Source organism: Aythya ferina (genome assembly GCF_964211825.1).
Source record: "Aythya ferina genome assembly, chromosome: 10".
Classification (NCBI taxonomy): domain Eukaryota; kingdom Metazoa; phylum Chordata; class Aves; order Anseriformes; family Anatidae; genus Aythya; species Aythya ferina.
Genome location: NC_140306.1, coordinates 11,931,472 through 11,954,022, shown reverse-complemented (window position 1 = coordinate 11,954,022; position 22,551 = coordinate 11,931,472). Strand labels below are relative to the sequence as shown.

General features: G+C 51.3%; 1 protein-coding gene and 2 long non-coding RNA genes across 6 annotated transcripts; 1 reads left to right on the top strand and 2 right to left on the bottom strand.

Annotated features, from left to right (window-relative positions):
• Positions 1-10,442, bottom strand: LOC311442240. Its single transcript, XR_014696533.1, has 2 exons — positions 10,064-10,442; positions 1-840 (listed from the first exon to the last, which is right to left on the bottom strand). It is a non-coding gene; the product is annotated as an uncharacterized lncRNA (long non-coding RNA).
• GATA2 (GATA binding protein 2) lies at positions 2,402-21,101 on the top strand. 4 transcript variants are annotated; one of them, XM_084531168.1, is made up of 6 exons: positions 2,402-2,534; positions 9,699-10,171; positions 10,912-11,511; positions 14,193-14,371; positions 17,430-17,555; positions 18,427-21,101. In XM_084531168.1, exons 2-6 carry the CDS (start codon positions 9,943-9,945, stop codon positions 18,724-18,726), a joined length of 1,434 nt encoding a protein of 477 aa, XP_084387294.1. In that variant the 5' UTR covers positions 2,402-2,534; positions 9,699-9,942; the 3' UTR covers positions 18,727-21,101. The 4 variants fall into 4 exon arrangements, with proteins under 4 accessions (XP_084387294.1, XP_084387295.1, XP_084387293.1 ...); XM_084531169.1 differs by lacking the exon at positions 2,402-2,534 and adding an exon at positions 4,716-4,732; XM_084531167.1 differs by lacking the exon at positions 2,402-2,534 and adding an exon at positions 8,732-9,192.
• On the bottom strand, positions 12,249-17,423 carry LOC311442241. Its single transcript, XR_014696534.1, has 2 exons — positions 16,989-17,423; positions 12,249-14,149 (listed from the first exon to the last, which is right to left on the bottom strand). It is a non-coding gene; the product is annotated as an uncharacterized lncRNA (long non-coding RNA).
• Positions 21,102-22,551: the final 1,450 nt, after the last annotated feature.

Here is a 22,551-nt window from a genome sequence, read left to right as displayed (position 1 = left end):
TAAGGAACACCATTTATTCAGCAGCACTTTGGAACCAATTTTCAACCCTGTTCAACCCCATTCTCCAGCAGCCTCCAGGAGCCCAGGAGATAAGGATTGGGCTATTCATTATCTTCACAAGGAACAAAGATTAGCTAGCAGAGATGAAAAATTACCCCTGGATAGTAATAATAAGGAAGCGAACCTGGAGAGTTGCTGAGCCTATATTCTCCCTGCTGCTGGTGCTGCTTCTTCTCTTTTTTAAATTCTCTCCCTCTCTTTTTTTTTTTTTTTTTTGAATAAATATTGAAAAGGTTGGTTCTTTTTTTTTTTTTTTCTTTCCTTTTTCTTTTTTTTTTTTATTTTTTAAGGAAAAAAAAAAAAAAAAAAGCGCTTTCCTTGCTGTCTATCATATTTTTCCTCTGCAGAATATGGTTGTTACCGTGGAAGAGAGCTGAGCGCGGTCCCCCCTTCCTCCCAGACTTTCAGATGACATCTTTAGTACAGAAGCTAAACAGCAGAGAAAAACAGCCTTCTCTTCCAGCGGGCATGAAGGGGAAGCAGCACCCCTCCTCCTGCCCCCAGTGTCGCCGCTGCCACTCGGGGGTGGCCCCGGCCCCGGGACAACCCGGGACAGCAGCGCCAAGAGCCTGGGCTGCGCAGCCCGGCTCCTCCGCGGGTCTCTCACCCCCCTGAGCCCTTTGCTCGGACACCCCCTCTGTCCCCGCTTAGGGGGAAATCTGCAGGCTTCGAACCCCGTTTTTCCCGTAGTTTTTCCGCCGGGGCGATGCTCCCTCGTTTTGGAGTCGTTCCGTGCCGGGGCGATCCCAGGACGCGGCTGGCGGCACCGTCTCCCTCTTCCTGGGCGCAAGGGAAAAAAGAAGGGGATCTGTATATATGTGTATATTTTAATAGCACATTCTTTTGTATTTTTTCCCCTGCATAAATCTGGGGATGTATCTCCTCTCAGAGGATGAAGGGTAATACAGGAGGAGTAATTAAAACACTTACTTTAGAAATGGGCTGCGTGGGGCTGATAAGAATTATCTGCCGCATATCAAGGACCCTTTTTCCCCCGAACCATATCACAAAGACAGACAGAAAATGCCAGCAGAATAGGATTCCCCCCTACCCCTCCCCTGCTCACATTTTTACCTCCATTATGATGATAATTCCTCTCCCGCGAAACTTTTTCTCCTTCCCTTCCCGAACCGTATTTCGTTCCCCCGCTCCCGCAGGGCCCCCGCCGGACGGTCCGGCCTTTTGTCTCTGCATTAATACGGTTTGCCCGCAGCCTTGGGGCGGGGGGCTCGCCGCCCCCTCCCGGAGAATCGCGCCGCGCCCCGCAGCGCCCCGCCGCTGCCCCCGCTGCCCCCCGCGGCGCGACCCCCACGGCGCGACCCCGGCGCCCGCGACCCCATCCAGCCTCCGGGGGCTTGGCGAGGGGACCCCCCCCGGCCCCGCACACACACACACACACACACGGGCAGCAGGAGGAAAAGACACAGCAGGTGAGGAATGCCCAAGACGGGGCTGGGGCGAGCAAACGTTTCCCAAACCGTTCGTTTTGGCTGAATCGCCTTGGTGGGCTGCGAAATGTGTGTTTTGACCGTTTCTTTTCTACCTATAAATTGACTCCGCCGTGTGATATCTGCTTGTGCCTCTTCCAGCTCCCCCGCTGCCTCTCTTAGGTGCAGGTGCATAGCACGAAAGACTGAGTTTGGGAAGGGAGAGCGGGGAGAAGAGACACGAGGTTACACCAAAAAAATAAAAAACAGGCTGGACAATACAAAAAAAAAGAATCAGCCCCGTCACCAGGGAGTGGAAACTAAATTAATACGAATAGTAATATTTTATAGCCATAATTGATAGTACAAAGCGGCTCCCCCCACCCCACCTTCCCTGGGATCCAGAGGCAGAAGCGAGCGGCTCGGGACTGCGGCGCCCGGCGTGCCGGAGCCCGGCTTCCCAGCGACTGGGATGTGAGCGTGTTGTTGGTGTAATATCAATTCATTTAAAATATGAAAGTCAAGTCGCGTAGACTGTGACAGCAACCGTAACAAAAGGTGCAAGCAACAGACAATGTGATGTGCTTGTACCGATATTGTAATGATGCAAATGAAGTGGAGGGGACGAGCTGCCTTATTATGTACATAAATACACAGTGGCTCGCTGTGCCATCCTTGAATGCAGGAGAGGGAGAGAGAGAAGGGGAGGGAAAGAAGGGAGAGAGGAAAAGAGAGGGAGGGAGGGAGGAAGGGAAGGGGGGAAGGAGGGAGAAGAGAGAGAGAGGAAGAAAAAAAAAAAAAAAAAAAAAAAAAAAAGGGCTCAGCTCGAAAACTGCTGCCAGTTTTAAGCAGAGCGCACCTCGGGCAGCCCCTCCGCAGGGCTGCGCGCTCCCACCGCCGGGGCACGGCCGCGCTCCCGGAGCGGGCAGACGGGGGAGGCTCCCCGCGGTCGGCGCACCCTCCCCAGCCCTCGGCAGGGGAGAGCAGGGGCTTTCCAGGCACCGGGCAGAAAACTGAAAGAAAAACCCCGGACGGGAGAAAGGCAAGGTAAGGGGATGCGGCTGCGCGGCTCTGCGCGGCCCCGGGGGCGGGTGGGTGGGGGGCACCGGGGTCCCGCTGCCGGAGCGCAGCGCTCCGGGCGGTTTCCCCCCCGGCACCGGGGACAAAATGGTGGGGTTTTGTATAGAACGAAAAAAGAACCCCCCCCTAAAAAAAAAAAAAGCCCTGCACCCCCCCGGCAGCCCCCTCCCGTGGGGTCTGTTCCAGGCACGGCGGAGCCGCGGGGGCTTTGCCGGGGCGCACCGGCACCCTGCGGAGAGCGGGGCCACCGGGCCGCGGTCCTTGGTGTCGCTTTTTTTTTTATTTTATTTTTTTTTTCTCCCCCTTCATTGTCATCAGGATAATTATTTAAATCTCCACCTTTGAAAGTTGCATTTCACCCAGGGCGGCCCGGGCAGACGCATCCCGGAGAAAGGGTGTGCAAAGCCCCCTCCCCGCAGCCACATCCTATCTCCTCGCTCCCATTGTTGGCAGATTTGGGTATAAAAAAAAAAAATAGGAAAAAAAAAAAAAAACCGCGAGGGTTTGTTCTGCTCTCGAAAGCCGCGGCTCGGCAGGGCCCGGCCGCTCTCCCCCTGCACCTGCCTGCCGGGGAGTCCTCCCGTCCCAGTCCCGTGCGGCAGCTTTACGGGGCTTTGCATGATTTAAAACTACCCAGCCACATCGGGGACCCGGCCGCTCCTCTCGGCTGGCTCCTCCAGCGCCCTCCCTCTCTCTCCCTTTTTTTTTTTTTTTTTTCTTTTTTTTTTGTTTGTTTTTGTATGTGCAAAGTTCCCCTCTTTATCCTCCTTTTGCTTTGGGGTGCAGAAGCTGGAAGGCAAAGAGAGAAAAAAAAAAAAAAAATCCACCAGGAGCGGAGCCTGCCTGGATTTGAGGCGATTTCAATAAGAAAAGCGATTTCAATAAGAGGGGTGCGGGTTTTGGTCTCGGGGATTGTTCTTCCAGAGAGCATCTTTATTAATTAAAAGCTTTTTTTTTTTTTTTTTTTTGGTTTTGTTTTTTGGTTTTTAAACTGTCGGAAGTGTAAAAACCCCGGCCTGGTTCAAGCCCCGGGGAAAGGCGGCCGGGGGCGGCGGGGGCAGCCGCGGGCGGTGCCGGTGCCGGTGCCCGGTGCGAGCCGAGCCCGCGCCCCAGCCAAGTTTTGCCTGCGGAGAAACAACCGCAACCTGCGGGCCCGGCCTCTTTCCCCGCTCCTCAAACAGCTGCGTCCGAAATAACCTTAAAAAATAAAATAAAATACAAAGTGCAGCGAGTTCCCGCGAACGAAATCTTCCGTGGCAGCGCCTGAAAATCAGATTTATACCTTCCTCTGGACAAACGGGTGCGTGCGCAAGCCTCCCGCACGAGTTTTTCTTTGGGAACTTGCAAAAAAAAAAAAAAAAAAAAGAGGTGTCGTGGCGAACCTGGGGCTTTTTCTCCGCTTTGTGGCAGCCGGGGGGGCTGCGCCAGTGTGCGGGGAGCACCCGACGGCTTGCGGACAAAGCGCAGGTGAAGGAGGTGAAGGAGGAGTGGCACCGGGATGCAGGGTGGCACCGGAGGCTCCCACCCTGGGGGACAATTTTCTGGGGACAAATTTTCTGCGGGTAGGGGACAGCGAGGAGGCTTTTAGAGAATTTATCAAAAAAAAAAAAAAAAAAAAGTATTCCGTGATTTATTCCCCGAGACTTTTTTTTTTTTTTTTTTTTTTTTTTTTAATGCAGCCTAAATAGGGTCCTGTGGTTAAGAGGTACCAGTGTCGTTTTCTAACCCTATTAGCGGCCATAATATGTGCTGCTAACGCAGGACGGAGGTGGGTGGGCTGGGTTGGGGGGGAAAGCAACGCGGAGACAAGACCGGAGGGAGAAAAAAAAATGGAGAAATAATTAAAAATAAAGGCAGAAAGCAAGAAGCTGCCCTCTCCAGAAAAAAAAATAAAACAACCCCAAAGAAATAAAGCCCGCCGGGGGGGGCTGCAGCCGGGCCGTGCGGGGCTCCCGGCCGCCCGGGGGGGCTCGTACCTGGGGGAGGCGGGCGGTGGGAGCCGGCCCCCGGCTGGCTGCTCCTCTACCTGCCCCCGGCGGGCGGGGGGGTCGGCGCTACGCCCACTGGCGGCCCTGCCAGCCCCCTCCCCGCCGGGGGCAGCCGCCTTCCCCGGCCCGCCCCGGGGCTCGCACACCGCCCGCCGGCACCGGCGGCACCAGGCTGCCGTGAGTACCGCGGCCCGGCCCCGTGGCCGAGCGTTTCTCTGCCTCTTTTGCTTCCTTTTCGCTAAGGTTGGGGGTTATTTGGATCAGGTTTTTGTTATTTTTTATTTTTTTCCTTCCCTCCCTGCTTGCGGCCGCCGGGGGTTGCGCTTCGGGGAAAGGCGGTGGAGGGGTGGGTGGGGGGATGCGCGGTCGCCCCGGAAGGTTTCGGGAAGGTTTCGTCCCCTTGGGGTACGTTAAACGGGTGGGCAGGAGGCAGTGGGGGCCCCGGGGGGGCTGCCGGGGGCACCCCGAGAAGGGGCTGATGGAGGGGAGCGCCCCCGGGTCCCATCCTGCCGGCCCCAGCCCCGTCGATTTAGGTACACTTTTTTTTTTTTTTTTTCCTTGATCCGAGCTCCCAGGGTCAGGGAAAAAAGGAAAAGAAGAAGAAAAAAAAAAAAAAGAGGGAAAAAAAAAAAAAGGAAAAAGAAACAAACCCCACTCCAGGCGTGTAAATAAATAGCGTGCGTGTACGGCTGGGGATATTTGTTTTCTGCCTTCGCGTCTGCCCGGGCATAGGTGTCAACTCCATCACAAGGCGCTACTAAGTGCTGCTAAAACATGTTGTCGTCCCCCCCCCTCTGCGATATGACATCACTTGTCAATCAAATCAAAATAACCAGTTGTGCTGCCAGATGTGGGAAATCTCTTATTTAAAAAAAAAAAATAGCAACGCCGATAACAAAATAAAGTTAATAAAACCGAGCCCCTTGGATAGGAATAAAAAAAAAGGAGAAAAAGAAAAAAAAAATAAAAAAGGAAGGGGGTTGAAAGTGGTGGGGGCATCCTGGGCTCGTCCCGGCTGCGGGGCCCCGCTCCCGGGGGGGCTGCAGCAAATTGCCCGAGAGCCGCCCGGGCAGCCGTGTGAAGCGGGCTGCGGAGCGGAGCTAAGCTGCTGGGCTTGCTGCTGCTCCCGGCGGGGGAATTAATTCAATTAAAAGCCCCAGCCCAGCTCAGCGCCGGGCACCGCCGCTCGCCAACGGCGGGGATGGGACACGGCGGGGGGAAAAAGATTAAAAAAATATATATATAAAAATATAAAATAAATACATTTAAATAAAAGCAAATCTCGGGAGGCGAGCTCCGGGCTGAGCTGCGGGAATCGAGCCGCTCCTTCGGCAGGAATCGTTTCTCCCTGCCGGAGGGGTCAATGGTTTTGCAAAGGGGCTCGGGAGCACGACGACAGGCGCCGGCCGCGGTGCCACCAGCTCGGGGGCGGCCGGACCCCCCCGGGCGGCCGGCGACCGAGGCGGGGGGGGCCCGGAGCCGGAGCCGGCGCTGCCCGCTCGCCCCTTTTGTTTTTGCTTCTCCTGCCGGCCCCCGGGTAACCCGAGCCGGGGGCTTCAGGGAGCCCTTGCCGGGCAGCTCCGGGGTCTGCCTCGCCATAAATCAAGCCGCCTGATTAATCTTTACAATTTGTCTTTTAAAACAAACACGAACGAATTATCAGCTCGTTAACTGCGATTTTATCACCTGCCTAAAACAAACAGCCCACCCCCTAGCCCCCCCATCTTTCCCCCCCTCCAAAAAAAAAAAAAAAAAAAAAAAAAAAGAAAAAGAACCGCGGCCCCGTGCTGCTGGCAGCCGGGCAGTAATTATAATTAAAACATCCCCAGGAATTAATGAGGGAGCAGCTGCCCGGGAGATGCCCGGTGGCCCGGGCCGGGGGCGGCGGGCACGGCTCGGCCCGACTGCGGTCAGAGCAGGGAGCCGCGGGACCTACCTGGGTTTATTTTATACTCACCCCTCTTTAAAAAATAAAGAAAAGATAAAAAAAAGAAAGGAGACAGAAAGAAAGAATCCGTTTGGGGGAAATACTCGGCTGCCTTTGGTGGGTCGCTTTTTGCGTGTGGAAAGCGAATCGCTTCGGACGTGGAAGGAGAAGCCGGATTTTTAGAAAGCTCGCTTGCTTCTCGCTCTGCCTTTTAACTTTTTTTTTTTTTTTTTTTTTTTTTTTTTTTTTCCTCGCTTTGTTTCCCTTTCCTCCCTGGCACCTCCGGCCTAAGGCTCCCCGAGCGCGCTCCGCAGCAGAGCAGCGCGGGGGGCACTCGCCCTCCCCGACCCCTCTCCCCCCGAGCCCGGCCCAGTTCCCGTCTCCTCTCCCGGCCTTTCCCGGGCCAACCAACCCGGCCCGGCCCGGGCCAAGCCGGCTCCGCCGCTCCTTCCGTGCCCTGCAGCCGGCGGAGGAGCCGCCGCCGCCCGCCCGCCGCTTGCGACCCCCCCCGGCGGCAGGAGGGGGCGAGGGGCTCCGCCTTGTCCCCCCCCTGCCGGGGTGACCCCGCTGTGAGGTGCGGGACACCCGCGGAGGGAAGGCTGCGGGGTGGGGGGAGCGGTGCCGGGTCCCCCTTCCCCAGCCTCCCGCACCCCCACCCCGCCTGGCTGCCCTGGAGGGTCCCCGGGGGGGGGGACAAGGGGTGGGCTAAGGGGGGACACGGCGAGTGCAAGGGGGGGGCAGCGGTACGGCTGGGAGCCCCGCGTCTCTCCGGCCAGACGTGCTCCGCAGCGAGGAAAGGGAGTTTATTATTATTATTAGCGTCATCATCATCATCATTATTATTATTATTTAAAAAACACACCAAAAAAAAAAAAGTTCATTTCCTGGCGAATTTGGCAGCGGCGGGTGACGTCAGAGCCCCGGCGTCGTAGTGACTGGGGCGGCCGGGCCGGGGGGAGGCCGGCTGCGGCTCCCGGCCCCCGGCCCCCAGCGCTGCCCCCATGCCGGGGGGGGTCCGGCCCTAAAAGCCCCCCCCCGGGCACCCCCCGAGGGGCCCGGCACCGCCCGGCCGGCACCGAGCGGCTCCCGGCCCGGCCGCCCCGTCGAGCAGGGGCTGTGCTCCCAGCCGTCCCCCTGCAAAACGGGGGGGGGGTCCTGGCCCCCCTGCCACCCCCCCCGGCTCGGAGGTTTTGGGGGCTGCAGTGATCGTTCCCCTTTTCCCCAAAAAGCAGAGGTTTGAGGAACGGGAGGGGAGCCCCCGGGAAACGACCTGCAGCGGCACCCATGGCGCTGTGAGGGTTTGGTTCTGACTTTCCCTTTTTTTTTTATTTGTTGGTGGATTTTTAAATTTTTTTTTTTCCCCTTTCTGCCCCCAAAGCGGACGGGTTCATGGGGCCGAAGCAGAGCCCGAGCCCCGCCGGGGGCTGCAGCCCCAAACTCCGCAGCAAACTCGCGCTGAGCCGGGCTGCGCCGCTCCCTGCCCGCTGAAAAGCCTACCAGTCACTGCAAATCGTAAAACCACTACCAGAAAATAAAATAAAATAAAATAAAATAATAAAAAGAAGCGAGGTGGAGAGGAAAATAAAACCATCAGGAGATGCTGCGGTTGCCCGGCGCCCTGCTCCTGGCCCGGCACGGCCCGGCTCGGCTCGCCGGGCCCGGTGCTGGCTGCAGCAGCCTCCTGCCAGCCCCCAGCCCCACAGACCGGGCAGGGGGGGCGCGATCTGGCCCGGGGGGGGGGCACCGCAGTGACCCCGCTGCCCGGGGTCGAGGAGGCTCCCCCGGGCCGGCGCGGAGCCTGGCGTTTATTTTTTAATTTTTTATTTTTTTAGCCGATTCCGCCGGTTCTTTCCAAGGGACGGGATGGCAACGAGCGCGCCGGGGTTTGTCCCGCGGGGGGGGGGGGGGGCTGGGGCGCGTTTGTCCCCTCGGTGCCGATTTCATCCCCCCCCCCCTCACTCCATCCCCAGCCCCGGGCATCCCTACGGCTCCGCTCCGGGGCAGCCCCCGACGGAGCCACCCCCCTCCTCCAGCCCTTCCCGCACTCCATCCCCAACCCCCCCCCAATCCCTCACACCCCTCCGGGACCCCCCCCCCCAAATTTCACCGTCCCCGCCCTAGAGGGGCGTGCAGCGCCCGGGCGGGGAAAGCCCCCACGGCGCTGCCGGGCGAGGATGCTGCGGGCGGGGGCAGAGGGGAGAAAGAAGAAGAAGAAGAAGGAGGAGGAGGAGGAGGAGGAGGAGGAGGAGGGAGAGGGGGGGTCTGCGCCTCGCTCCCCCTTCTCCCCCCCCTCCGGGCCGGCTCCTTTTGGGGCCGGGGGTGCGGTTGGGGGCGGTGTGGGGCGGCGGGATTGGCTGGCCCGGCCGCCGGCCCTGCGCGCCCCGGCCCGTCTGCGGCGCCGCGGCCAGCTGGCGCCAGCGCTCATATAGGATGCGCGGGGATGGGACCGAGCCGGCCAGAGCAGCGGCTTTGCCATCTGAGTAACACCCTCCAGCCAGCCTCCTCTCCTCCTCCCGCGCTCGCTCTGCTCCCCCCCGAGCCCCCCCTGCTCTCTGCTCTCCGGCTCCTTCTCTTCTTTTTCTCTCCCCCCACCCCCCCTTTCCCCCTTTTTTATTTTTTTTTTTTCCTCCCCTCTCCTCCTCGCTCGCATCCCTCCAGGCAGGCAGCCGTCGGCACCCACCCCGCGGGGGCACCCTGCCTCCCGCACCGGGTAAGTGTGGGGCGCGGGGGGGCCGCCGTGCCGCTGCCAGGGCGCGCTCGCTGCTTTCTCTAAACACCCTTTCCCCCCCCGCTCCCGTTTCTCTTTCTCCCCCCTCCAATTTTCCTTTTGTGTCAGGCGAAGTTCTCGCTAGAACTCCGCCGTGGTAGATCTGCCCTTCTTCCTTCCCCCCCCCCCTCCCCTTTTGAAGCCAGCTGGAAAAACTCCTGTTGACGTTTGTAGCGAGAGCGGGGGGAAAAGGGGAAAAAAAAAAAAGGAAGATTTTTCTTGCTTTTTTCCCCTTTTTTTTTCCTTGGTAAAGTTTGAAACGGGATCTGTGTTTATTTTGCGGGGCAATGGGAAGGGAGGGCGCAAGGCGAGGACTTTGGGGGGGGGGGAAGAGGATATTTTGGGGAGGGAGGAGGGGCTCCGCTTCCCCCTCCCCATCCTTTTACCGCCGGGACCAGCAGCGCACCTCGGGGCCGCCGAGCCGCTCACCCGGCCGTGTCTCCCTACAGGTGCTGTGCCCGGACCTGCCTCCACGACCTGCCCGCTGCCAGAGGGACACGCCAGCTACGGGGGTCTCCCCCCATCCCTCCGAGGGCACCCTCCAGCCCCCCGACGGCGTTCTTTCCAGAAAAGCCATCCCCACCTCCTAAGAGCCACCGGTAGCTCCGCCAGCCAGCCGTGGGCAGCAGCCCCCTGCCCCGAGCGCCGCTCGCTCCCGGTTTCGGGGGTGGCTGGGAGGGGAGGCCCGAGGCCATGGAGGTGGCCACGGACCAGCCTCGCTGGATGACCCACCACGCCGTGCTCAACGGGCAGCACCCCGAGAGCCATCACCCCGGACTGGCTCACAACTACATGGAACCAGCGCAGCTCCTACCTCCGGACGAAGTCGACGTCTTCTTCAACCACCTGGACTCCCAGGGCAACCCCTACTACGCCAATTCCGCCCATGCCCGGGCCAGGGTCTCCTACAGCCAGGCACACGGTAAATGAACCCTCGTCGCCCTCCTCTGCACCCCAGCCCCTTCCCCACCCTCCTCTGCCTGTGCTCCCCGGGCTCTTCCGTGCGGGCCGGCGGATGTCCTACGTGGAGGCGAGGAGTTTCACCCGGGGGCCGCTCTGGTGCGTCGGGGCCGGGGGGAAAGGAGCTCGAAGAAAACAGGATAGAAAGGGAGGCACGGGTGGATTTTAACCCCGGCGATGACCAAGCATTGGCGGAGGGGAGGGAAAGAAGGGGAGGGCAAGAGAGGAAGGGGAAATAGTGCGTGCACAGGGTAAAACTTCGCAGACACGGCTACTTCCCGGATGCAAAATACAAACTAATTTGAATCGGCGATGGATTTTAATCGGGGGTGGTTTTAGGAGCCGAAGAGAGAGTGCTGCAGCAGTTTGGAAGACAGAGCAGAAGGGGGTTTGCTAATTATTGCCAGGGTGGGGCGGGAGGAGAGGGGGTGCCTTACTCCTGCCCCTTGTGCTGCTGCCCAGCTCTTTCTCACCAAGCTTTCCTGGGCTGTCCAGTGTCCCCCTCGGAGGGGTCTGGGAGAGGGGGCTGTTGCACCAGGCTGGCTGCTCTTCCCTGGGTTGTGAAACCTCTCCCCATGCCCTGCTCCCCTTTGGCTGCCCGCAGAGCGGGGAGCTCCCCGGGCCGGGGGCTGGGAGATTTCCCAGAGCTGCTCCGGGCTGAGCTGCCCCACGCTGATCCCCATCGCTCTTGTGTTCCTACAGCCCGCCTGACCGGGAGTCAAATGTGCCGGCCTCATCTTATCCACAGCCCCGGGATCCCTTGGTTGGACAGCAGCAAGGCGGCACTGTCTGCCCACCACCACAACCCCTGGACCGTCAACCCCTTCACCAAGACACCCCTGCACCCCTCGGCGGCCGGCGCGCCCGGGGCCATCTCGGTGTACCCCGGAAGCAGCACGTCCAGCACCGCCTCCGTGTCTTCGCTCACCCCGGCCTCGCACTCCGGCTCCCACCTCTTCGGCTTCCCCCCAACCCCTCCCAAGGAAGTGTCCCCGGACCCCAACTCCACCAGCGCTGCCTCCCCTTCGTCCTCCGCTGGGGCCCGGCAGGAGGACAAAGACAGCATCAAGTACCAAGTGTCGCTGTCGGAAGGGATGAAAATGGAGAGCGCCAGCCCGCTCAGAAGCAGCCTCACCAGCATGGGGGCCCAGCCCTCCACCCACCACCCCATCCCCACCTACCCCTCCTACGTGCCGGCTGCCCACGACTACAGCAGCAGCCTCTTCCACCCGGGCAGCTTCCTGGGGGGCCCCGCGTCCAGCTTCACCCCCAAGCCACGAAGCAAGGCCAGATCCTGCTCGGGTAAGCGTTGCCTCCCGCGGGCTGCCCCGTCACACGTTGGCTCTATCCCTGGGGTGGAAGGAGAGAGGTTAGGGCCACTCTGCCGGGTGTTGGAGTGCATGTTGGGGGTGGCTTGGCTTGCTGTTTGGGGCTGGAGTCACAGGCAGCTGCAGGGCCGGGTGTTTGTGTCAGCTTTCTTTGGGATGGGAGGGCAGGTGACTGCTCGGTCCCGCTTTTCTGGGTTTTTAAAGTAGGAAATTGGGGTTGTACCAGGGTGCCATCGTCTTGGTAGTGGCTGCTGGCCTCAGGGCGCTCAGATGGGGCCGAGGGACACGGAGCCGGCACGGCGTGAGCTGGCAGCCTGAACTGTACAAAGAGGGATTTATACGAGGAAAAAATTTAAAAGCAGCCCCTGGCAGGCTGCAGCCCCCCGAGGGGCTCAGGCCTGATCCTGCCCTCCCAAAGTGGTTAAGCCTACCCCCCCAGATTCCATGTGGGGACTTTCTGCCCGTAGATATTTCTTCTGCAGTAATTTTCACGTTTCTTCGTTATTACGAAAGAAGGCCCCAGCGCAGCATGAAAGCGAAACTTACCCGGCCGGTCCGCTTCAGATCGCGGAGGGCCTGATTTCCTTCACAATTTAGAGGAACAAAAGTTCAAATATAGTTTACATACCAGTGCAAAAGACTAAGGTGTCCAGTCATCGCTAACTTACGCCAGCCTAAATCCAGAAAATCCTCCTTTTTTCCTGAACCAGACATCTCTCTGCTTCCTAATAACTGACTGCAGACCTTTCCCTTTCCCATACCCACAACCCTGCCTCGCATTTCTGCCTAAAAGTGCAGTTCTAAATTAGCAAATTAGGTGATGGATGAAATTCTGATCCCACTTTGAAATCACATTAGTTGTACAACTAGACAGATGAATTAAGGAAATTTGTCTGAGTCCACTAACCTTCCTGGTTCAACATCCTCAGCAACAGAAGGCAATGAAAGAATGTGTATTGGTACTGAATTGAGACAGCCCTTTAAAAATAAGTGGCTATCTGTGCCGGTGTGTGAATTCTTACATATCATTGCATATATCGGCTTATGAGTAGATCACATGCATTTATTTTTAAAGCAGACTTATTTAGAAATTTGATCTCTTATCTGATGTTTTTGTTGCAAAACTCATATTTTACAATCTCATCAGATCTGTTTCAAATGGCTACTCTGAGAGGAAAAACTCTCCCCTTCCATTATTTACATGCATTCCATTATTTACCATTACGTGTATGTATTTTTTCGTACTGTAGAAACTAGTAAGTAAAGGAAATTAGCAGCCTGAGCCTCCTGATTTTGGAAGTAAATTCAAGACCCAGGTCTCTGAAGATAAAGGGATCTCAAGTAGCTTTTTTATTTTCATCCTGCGGTTGCCAATGATTTTATTAAATGGGAGAAATTAGGGGAACTTTTTGTGTGTGTGCTTTTTTTTTTTTCTGTAAGGGAGCCCCCTGTGCAAGGAACTGGGGAAAGTTCGTGACCACTCAGTGTTTTTGTAGGAAAACTAAGACTCACGACACAACGACTCCTGCAGCTTCCTGCCCTAGGAGGGACAAAAGCTACAAATGCAGCGCCGCAGAGCTCCCCTCATTTTTCACTGTAGACTGTGTTGTTTAAAAGCCACCCACTCCCTAGATTAAAGGAGACACAACCCTGCTGAACTCAACGTGGCCTGCTTCAGTTATTAGCAAAAAGAGAATTTCCTTTCCAGTTAAATACTTTAGGATTTGCATAAACTATATTAAGAGAGTTCTATATTAAGCAGACCTGCCTTCGAACCATCAGAGGCAAATGAACTTTTAGCAGAGGACTTTCTGAGGCAGAAACATATCTAGGAGTTGCATGCCGGGTTTAATAGAGCCATTCTACAATGCTGTTTCCCATGTTGTTGTGCTACTAAAACTACTAATAAAGCAGTAACACGGTAAACTGTTCCCTACCAAATCCAAACTGCATTGTTGAAAAGTCACAGGAACAGAAAAGAACTCACAGCTTCTTTTTTACAGTAATTTCCAGAGTGCTTGCTGAAACTGAACTTTCTTAAAGATCAGCATTAACAGCGGTTTTCTGCCTTTAGCACAAAAATCCTAACTGAGCCTTTGGCATTGTGTATCTATTCCCAGTCTGCTCGGCTTTACTTTCTTACCCGGTAGTGCTTGCAACAAAAAAAGAAAGCACAGCAAAGGAGGTCCTTTTGCTTAGATTTAACTCTAGAAAGCCCCTCTCTTCAATTTTTTTTTCTTTACCTTTTATTTTATTTTTTAACATCTTGTGAGCTTGCAGGTGTGTGTTTGTGTACACGTGTGTGTGTATTCATGGCAGGGGAACACGCAATCTAACCATTGCCGTGCAATAGATCCGGGAGGGGAGCGGTGCCCGCTGCAGATTAAGGGAGTTCTCATTACCGAAACGATAACTTCCATCTGACACAATAAGAGTGTCATTCTTTCTCACCTTGTGCAGAGCATGAGCTGCCTATTTCTGCTCGTGACATAAAATACTTACCGGAGTCTGGGCGTTCTTGAAACGCTGAGGTCCTTGCTGCATGTGCTGTAGATGTCACTGCTGTCTGACTGTGCTTGAATTAACACACTGTTTTGACTTGTGGAAAATGCCTAAAGGACAATGCAAAAAGCTTTTGTGAATTTGTTTTTAAAGAAAGAAATCCGGTTTCTTCGTGTTTCCATTTAGAAGGCAGAGAGTGTGTGAACTGTGGAGCAACTGCTACCCCTCTCTGGAGAAGAGACGGCACCGGGCATTACCTGTGTAACGCCTGCGGGCTCTACCACAAAATGAACGGTCAAAACCGACCTCTCATTAAACCTAAGCGGAGGCTGGTAGGTGTCTCTATCTTTCCTGGGTTTGGGGAGAAATCGGGCTAAGGGACCACACGCAGGCACAAGGCAAACGTGTCTTGGTGCTGCTCAGCCCCTGTGCGGATGGGACTCAGTCACGCCGAGGTCACTGCCGTGCCTCGGGGCAGATCCCCCGCACGCAGCCCCGGCCGGGCCATCCCTGCCGCTGCAGCCCGGCGAGCGTGCCTCCTTCCCCAGCCTCCCTGCCGCACCAAATGCACGCGGGGTATCGCGTATCCATCTCCCCGTTTATCCTCGGATGACAGCTTTTAATTTAATTCCTCATTTATTTGGCCTCTTGGGACGTTTTGGGGAGCGTACTGGGAGCGAAAGGGTTATGAGCGTGAATGTCCTCCACTGTGGACTAAAAAAAAAAAGTTCCAGCTCTAAAAAAGCAAAACAAATCAGATGAGTCAAAGCTACTGCTCCCTACTTAATAATTATTTGTATAAAAGCCATGAAGTAATTTTCACTCTTATATTCTCTGGCAATATTAATATTGGTTCCCTCCCCAGACAATCCCCTACTGTTTAAAAAAAAGTCCGATTATTTTTCCATGGAGTCACCTATACTTTGTATTTTCATTTGAGTGATTTAAAAAAAATGTCCTTTCTAAGCTCCTGGTAGTAGTTTCCTATCCGGATATCTGTACGTTAAAGATAAGGAAACTTTGTGTATCTGTTTCCTGACTCTAAAAGCTTTAGAGAGTTTCTATAGGCAAGCCTTGCCAGTCATGCTTGCTGTTTTGAAATTTCTAATACACTCTATTCCACAAATAATGTGTAAAATGCTAAGAATAATAAATATATTTTTTTGGAGCTTTGTGATTTATGGTGCCTAAGACTCTTAGCTATTCGTGGACACATTTAAATGAGGTCTGGAGACCAGCGGAGAGCAGAAAAATTGGCATTACTGCTCTAACACTGGGATGGGATACAGAAGATTTCTGTCCCGAGTCAGAATTTCAACTATGCAAGCTTCTTAATGACTTGCCTTCTAAAGTGACTGACATATAGAAAAATGTTAAGACAACAGTGTAACATTATCGTCTCTCAGGCTCAAGTGCTTTGCAGCCTGAATGGGACAGGCCGCGGAGTTAAGCAGCACGGGTGAATATCAGTAAGCCATCTCAAATATGCAAACAGAGGTCTCCACCTTCCCCTGCGTTGGGAGACTGTTATACTTAGCTCCCTGCGAGGGATCTGGGGGGAACTGGAGGGGTTTTCTTTTCGTTTAGTTGTTTTAATGGTGGTGGTTGTTGTTGTTTTTTAAAATTGATTTACAGCTTTGTTTATTGCCCCTTTTTTCCACTGTAGTTTGCTTGTTTGCAGGGGAGAGGAGATGGCCATCTTTGGGAATTTGTTCATCTCATATGCAATAGCAAAGCGATCGTATTAATAATGTCAGTGTTTGGAGGTCTGGCATTAATTGTGTTTGGGTTGCATGAGTGTACTGGCAGTAGGGGGTACCCCTTCTTTCTGCCTGTGGCCTGTTCTCGCAAGCGAGTAAGGGACTGAAATATATGAGTCTCAGAGGGCCTGATTCTTGCTCTAAGCCGCTGAGCCGTCCGTCAGCTTTGGGAAAGTTACAGGGCCATGGCGTAAATCAGCAGCAAGTGTGAACAGAACCTGGTGCTCCCCGTTTGCGAGCCGGGTCAGTCTGGGCTTTGCGAAAGCCGCGCCAGCTCCCAGCGGGGCCGGCAGGCGAGGAAGTGCACCGGGCTCTCTTTTGGGAACCCTGCTGCCCCGGGACTCTGCTGTCACCTCTCTGGGGTGCCCAGCGCTTAGTGTGAGCCTCGCTGCTGCTGCTTCACCCGATGGTTCTCGTGGCTAATTGCAAAAATACCCCGAGAGCAAGGCCCCGGGGAAATTCAGTACAATTGATTGGTGGTGGTAGAAAGTAAAACTGTGCTAATTTAAGGGGAGAAAAAAATTGAGTCCTCTACATTAATCTGATCGCGCAAAATAGATTGTATTTTGACCGTTCCCAGAGGCAGGGCTGAAGCTTTCTAATGAGAAATTCTTTCCCCAAATACGGGGTGCAATTAGCTTGTCCACAATACTTTCAACAATACCGTGCTTGCACAAGGAGTGTATTATATTGTGGGGTCTGCCAGAGAAGGGCCCATCCAGAAATTACTGGTTACCTGCTGTTCTGCTTTTCCTGTTCTTGTTCTGGGAGCTGGGTGAACGGCTGGGGTATTTTTCTGTCCCCCCCCACCTTGGTTTTAGCAGAACAATATGGTTTAAAAAGATCCTTTTCTTTTTCTTTTTTTTTTCTTTTTTTTTTTTTTTTAAAGATGGTTGTTTGAGGGCTTGTCAGCTAAGGAACTGTGAGTAGGGACAGAGGCGGCAGACGGGTCAGCAGAATCATTGCTGCAAGGCATGAAATTTGGTTTGCTAAATATTTAAAGAAAGTTGGAGCCGGTTTTGTTTTCTCCCTTTCACTTGTAAATGGAAACTGAATTTTCAGTGATGGCTCTGATAAATACTGCACCCAGTTAAGTAATGTGGTTGGTTTTCTTTTGTAGCCATCTTTAAAGAGACAGAGTAGTGGTAAAAAAAAAAAAAAAAAAAATCACATTCTTTAAGATCATTACCTCTTTTGAAACCCAGTCCCAACATTGGCACTCACTAAATCGGTCACTGAAAAAAAAAAAGGTGAAAAATTAAAAAAATACGTTTTGTGATGCATTCTATAATCCTATAAAGGGGAACTTTGAACAAATCAAACACCATGTCCCCCTCCTAAAATTTTTGTCTTTGCAGAGTTAGAGATGTATTGCTTCCCTCCTTACTTCCCCCGCACACATGGTGCCACAGGGCTGGAAGCTGCGGTCTGCAAAGGAGAATACTTGCATTTAAACAAAAACCCAATGCCACAGAATGCAAAACTGCCAGGAGCTTTCCTTCGGACCTGATGCTGTGTACAATTTTGTTATTAATTCTGCCCGACCTAAATTTTTGAGCCTAACTTGACCTTTCTCATGATCTCCCTCCTCCCGCTGACACATTTTAAATTTTCTTTTTCTTTTGGTTAGTCAGCGGCTAGGAGAGCAGGGACTTGTTGTGCCAACTGTCAGACCACCACCACGACCTTATGGCGACGTAATGCAAACGGGGACCCAGTTTGTAATGCCTGCGGACTCTACTATAAATTGCACAATGTGAGTATTTGCTCATCTCATGTGTCGCTGCTTGCCTAGCTGGGATTGATGTCTTAACTGCATGGTGTACACTAGGCTTTTATTGGTTTCAGGGTTTTGGTTGTTGTTTTATTCCTTCCCCCCCTGTCTCTAAGGTTCCCCTGGGAAGTGACAGCCATTCTTTGTCGGCATAGTGATGCTAAGTTCAGTGACATTACAATGTATTAGCTTGGCTTCTAACGCTTGGGCAAATCAGGCAAAATAGAGTTACAACACTTGGTTTTAACTAAGCATGTTTTGTGTGCCCTCTCCCTCCAGAAACAGAGGGGCCATTCGGGATGGGCTCCGTGCAGAAATTAATCTCGATGGGGCCTGCTCGTTTTGATTTAAAACAAAAAAACCCACAACAACACACCACCAAAACCCCTTCAATTATATTTAAAACTTTGTCTTATTATATATATATTTTTAAGAAAATAATTTCAAGCAGGAATCATTTGTCATGTTAGAAAGTTATTTAAACCATAAGTAACAGAGGTTATTGGTACAAGATTGTTCATGTTTTAGGACTGAATTTGGGTCACCATGTGCCTCCTAGTTTGATCTTTTCAATTAGGAAATGAATGAGGACTGAGGGTAAGCCTACGGGAAAGAGAGTCATCAGATGCCAAATTCGGTTCAATTTGTTTTTCATATCTATTTTTTTTTGTGTTTGTGGTTTTATTAAACACATCAACATAAACAAGTTCTGCAGAGAGAAACACCTTTTTTTTTTTTTGGCCAGAAAAAGGTCTACATCCAGGAAAAACACACGGGGGCTGTCCAAATATTTTCATTTTTGCACAATAAGGTCATTTTGTCTGCATGAGCCTGATTTTCTCATTTCTTGCAGGTGAACAGGCCTCTGACCATGAAAAAGGAAGGAATTCAGACCAGGAATAGGAAAATGTCCAACAAATCAAAGAAAAGCAAGAAAGGCTCTGAGTGTTTTGAGGAACTGTCCAAGTGCATGCAAGAGAAATCGTCTCCTTTCAGCGCTGCTGCCCTTGCTAGCCACATGGCTCCCATGGGGCATTTGCCACCTTTCAGCCACTCTGGACACATCCTACCAACACCCACCCCCATCCACCCATCTTCCAGCATCTCATTTGGACATCCACACCCATCCAGCATGGTTACAGCCATGGGATAAAACCTGATGACCAAGAGACCCACCCAGAGATTAAGAACATGGGGCTTTGCCTAAGATGACACCAAGTAAGAAAATGTTCTGCCAAGAAGAGAATGTAGGGATGGCAAAAAGGGATCTTTGCTCCTGTGTGGTTTAACTCTTTAACGCTGGACTAAAACCTTGCAAATGATGGGTCTTCTGCAGAAACGCGTAGTGGTGCCTGTAATGCACTTTGCCCCCTCAGGTATAAGGAAAAAGAAGAACTCACCTGTTCGATATTCAGTGGTCCAGCAGAAAGCAAAAGATGGCAGAAGCAGAAGGAAGAGGCTGGAACTGGCTTTCCTTTCTCTCTTTGTTATTACTGTGAATATTGTAAAGAGATACAAGCAGCCTCCCAGGATGGAATCGGCTCACTGGAAGCCACACATGCTGGATTTCTATCGTGGACTTTGGGGAGGGAAAAAAAAAAAGACATCTTTATAAAAACTTAATTTTTAAAATGAAATCAGACAAAAAGTCATATTTATTTTGTTCTTGTTTTCCACAAAAAGCCTCAACCCCTCTGACTGCATGTTTTTGTGCTGTTGTTTGCAATGGCTACCCTGTAAGAAAATCTGCCTTCATAACTAAGCGGGGGAGGGACAATATTCAGCAGCCCCCTGGATTAGCTCCATTTATCTTCCATATCAAAATAGCTGCCAGGAAGGGGGAAAAGAAAGGGTAAGCAAAGTTGCAGCCGTAATACGGGATTTCAGTGTGCCCAAGATGGTGATTATATTTGACACAATTTCTTAATTCTTTACTCTAACGTGAGAAATTAAACGATAATAATAATAAAAAACAACAGCCCCCTTCCCGGCTACCCTATTATTCCTCAAACCAGAGAGCTATGTCAGACAAAATGTTGGGAAGATACTTTTGGGAAGGCAGTCCTGCACTAGCAAGGGGTAAAATACAGGCATTTACGAAACTGTTGCAGCTAGCTTGCAGCACAGCAAAAAGCATCGCAGGGCATAAAATCATCCAACTCACAGACTACAGAGGTTGAAGCATTTTGTTCTGTTGTGTTGGCAGCTGTTGCTTAAAAATGCAGATTAGCTGCTTGGGTAAACTTACGGCAGTGTGGCCACCATGTCCACACGCAGCCAGCCAGCGCGTGTGCTGTCTCAGGCACCCAGGCCCCGGTGGACTTCACAGGGAGGAAGGGCAGAAATGAGGTTGAGATCACTGGAGAGGGGAAAGAGAGAGACAATCAGTTTGAGCTTCACACATCCGTCAAATCCCAGATGCAGCGACAGCTGATGAGACGAGGGAAAGCACCGTTCTAAGGGGAACGTCCGTTTTCCATAGTGCATTTTATAAGAAAAGAAAAAAAAAATTAAAAAAAAAAAAGAAAAATTAAATCTCCCATTATTAAACCACGTTGTACGTAAATGACCGAAAAAAAAGCTATTGCCAATGTGAAGTGTATTCTATTGATTGTAATGATCTGATGCCTCTCGTGAACACAAGCTCCAGTATAACATACAATGTACATATTTAGCTATACTTCTGATGAAAATGCCCCAATGAGCAGAGGGGTTTGATAATGTAAACCACGTAAGCTTAACTCTGTGACAAGCTTTTTATTTTTATTTTTTAACTTTTAACTTTTTTGTTGTTGGGTTTTGTTTCTTTTTTCTTTCTTTTTTTTTTTTTTTTTTTTTTTGGATCAAGCCAATTGTATCTTTACTGCAAAAGTCCTGCTTTAAAGAAAACAAACAACGAAACCAATAAAAATGGATGTATTTTTTTTTTTTTTTTTCTAAACATGTAATTCAAATATTTGATAATGAATTTAAGAACCAAGCAGACCTGGAAAATCCTGCGTTCGTCCTTTTTCTGGTCTGCGTAGGCATATAGGTGCACTTTGTATAAAAGTGGAACTAAACAGGAAACAAAATCTGTTAAGAAAAATCATAAGGCTTTTTAATCTACTGAGGTAAAAATTTGGATCCTTTTTACTTTTTACCTTTTACAATGGTACAGTTGTACATTATTTGTACCCGACTCAAATTTCTGTAGGATTTGGGCAGGGGGGTGGGGAAGGGATGTGGGTGGAAGACAGGGATTACTGATACAGTTGACAAAGTGCAATATATTGTCAGTCACTGCAGCATAGACAACAGCAGTTGAGATTTAAATTATTTTGTACTTGTATCAGCATAAAAAAAAATCTGCAGTATTTTCTGTTTTTATTTTAATTTTTTTATTTTGCTTATTTTTGGATTAGTGAACTAAGTTATTGTTAATTATGTACAACATGTTTATATATTGTCTGTAAAAAGTGTATGCTTTCCTCATATTCCTTCAAGGTGAATATTGCTAAGAATAATAAAATACCTTTTTTTGTGAAACTACTTGTGCCCAGCTTCATGTCCTAAAGGCTGCTTTTAACTAGGAGAGGAAAAATTATTGTCATCATTGTTGCTAGTAGAATTATTAGCTTAAACTTTATGTAATAGAGTGGTCTATTGCTATTTCAGAAACCTAGCAGGGTAGGACAAAAAAGTGGTTGGTGAATGATTTAGTATAAAATGCTCAGGTACAAAAGCTCATTCTCTGGTGTTGTTCTGGGGTGACGAGGTCGTGCAGTTAAGAGCGCTGAAGTTTTTAAACCAGTTTTAAAACGTAAGGCAGCAGCAACTTTGCAGATGATGGACTACAGGTTTTTATTATCATTATTTTAAAGTGCTTGGAGAAATACTCTTCAATTAAAAACATTTTTTAAAAGCACGGAAAAGCATCCAGCTGCCTAATCGGTTTCAAGACTGAGCCTTTGTTAGACTGGGCAAAGTTCTCTGTAGGCTCTTGCACTAGCATAAGAGGCAACATCGCGAACCTAAAAACTTGTTTCTTACCATTTGGCATCATCCGTGGCATGAAAGGAGTAAGAGGGACAGCCAGCCCGGAGCCGCCCTGTGCTGTTCTGGAAATGGGATGACGGGTGTAGATGTGGGGGCTGTGTGTGCGGTCTGGCACATGAGGACAGAGAACAGGGTTTACCAGGCAGGGCTCCCAAGACCCAAACTTGGCGGTTGCTTTCAACACATGGCCGAGCATGACCCATGCGAGGGACTCCTTGGGGCCTTACAAAGTGAAAGAGACTTGCAAATCGTGCTGCCATGCATGGGGGTGAGCACCACTGCTACTAAAACAATATTTTCTAGAAAACTGCTAATGAACCTCGGGTTTCCTCCTTTGACACAGTGGGAGTTGCATCTCACTTCTGTGGAAGCCTGCCTGGGGATAACTCCTTACTCATTAAAAAAAAAAAAAATAGTTCCTTTTTCAGTGAATGCGTACAAATTCCAGCCCTTTCTCGAACTGCTTCTCTTTGCTTCTTGCAAACAGGGCTGTGCAGCCTCCTCTTCAGCCCTTTTTGCAAGCCCTGCTAGCAACTGACAAGGAGTTGCAGCAGCTCTAGATGTGTTGAAGAAAGCACACACAACTGGGATGAGACCTTCCTCCATCATTTCAGACGAGTTAATCATCTCTCTAACTTGTTTAGCAAGGCTTAGTGCAAACACCCTTTAAAAAAAAAAAAAAAAAAAAAAAAAAGGAAAAAGAAAAAAAAAGGAAAGAAAAGAGTTTATGGCATACCGTGCAAGCTTCCTGTAAGAAGAAACATGTTCATCCTCAGACAGGTTCAAAACAGGGTTATAACTAAACTCAGACTGAGTCAGTCTTTGGAGGAGAGAACCGGAGAACTAACCACACCATTTTAAAATAATTTAGAATAATTAAGCCATTTGCTTTGGTTGCACATTATACATATGGGCTTTGAGTAGGGTTTACCTTGGAGTT

Bases quoted from the DNA above. Each gene is read 5' to 3' on its own strand.
- GATA2 (XM_084531168.1), top strand. From the start codon at position 9,943: ATGGAGGTGGCCACGGACCAGCCTCGCTGGATGACCCACCACGCCGTG. The intron at 11,512-14,192 runs GTAAGCGTTGCC...TTGTTTTTAAAG, and splicing joins CAAGGCCAGATCCTGCTCGG to AAAGAAATCCGGTTTCTTCG. The intron at 14,372-17,429 runs GTAGGTGTCTCT...TCTTTTGGTTAG, and splicing joins TTAAACCTAAGCGGAGGCTG to TCAGCGGCTAGGAGAGCAGG.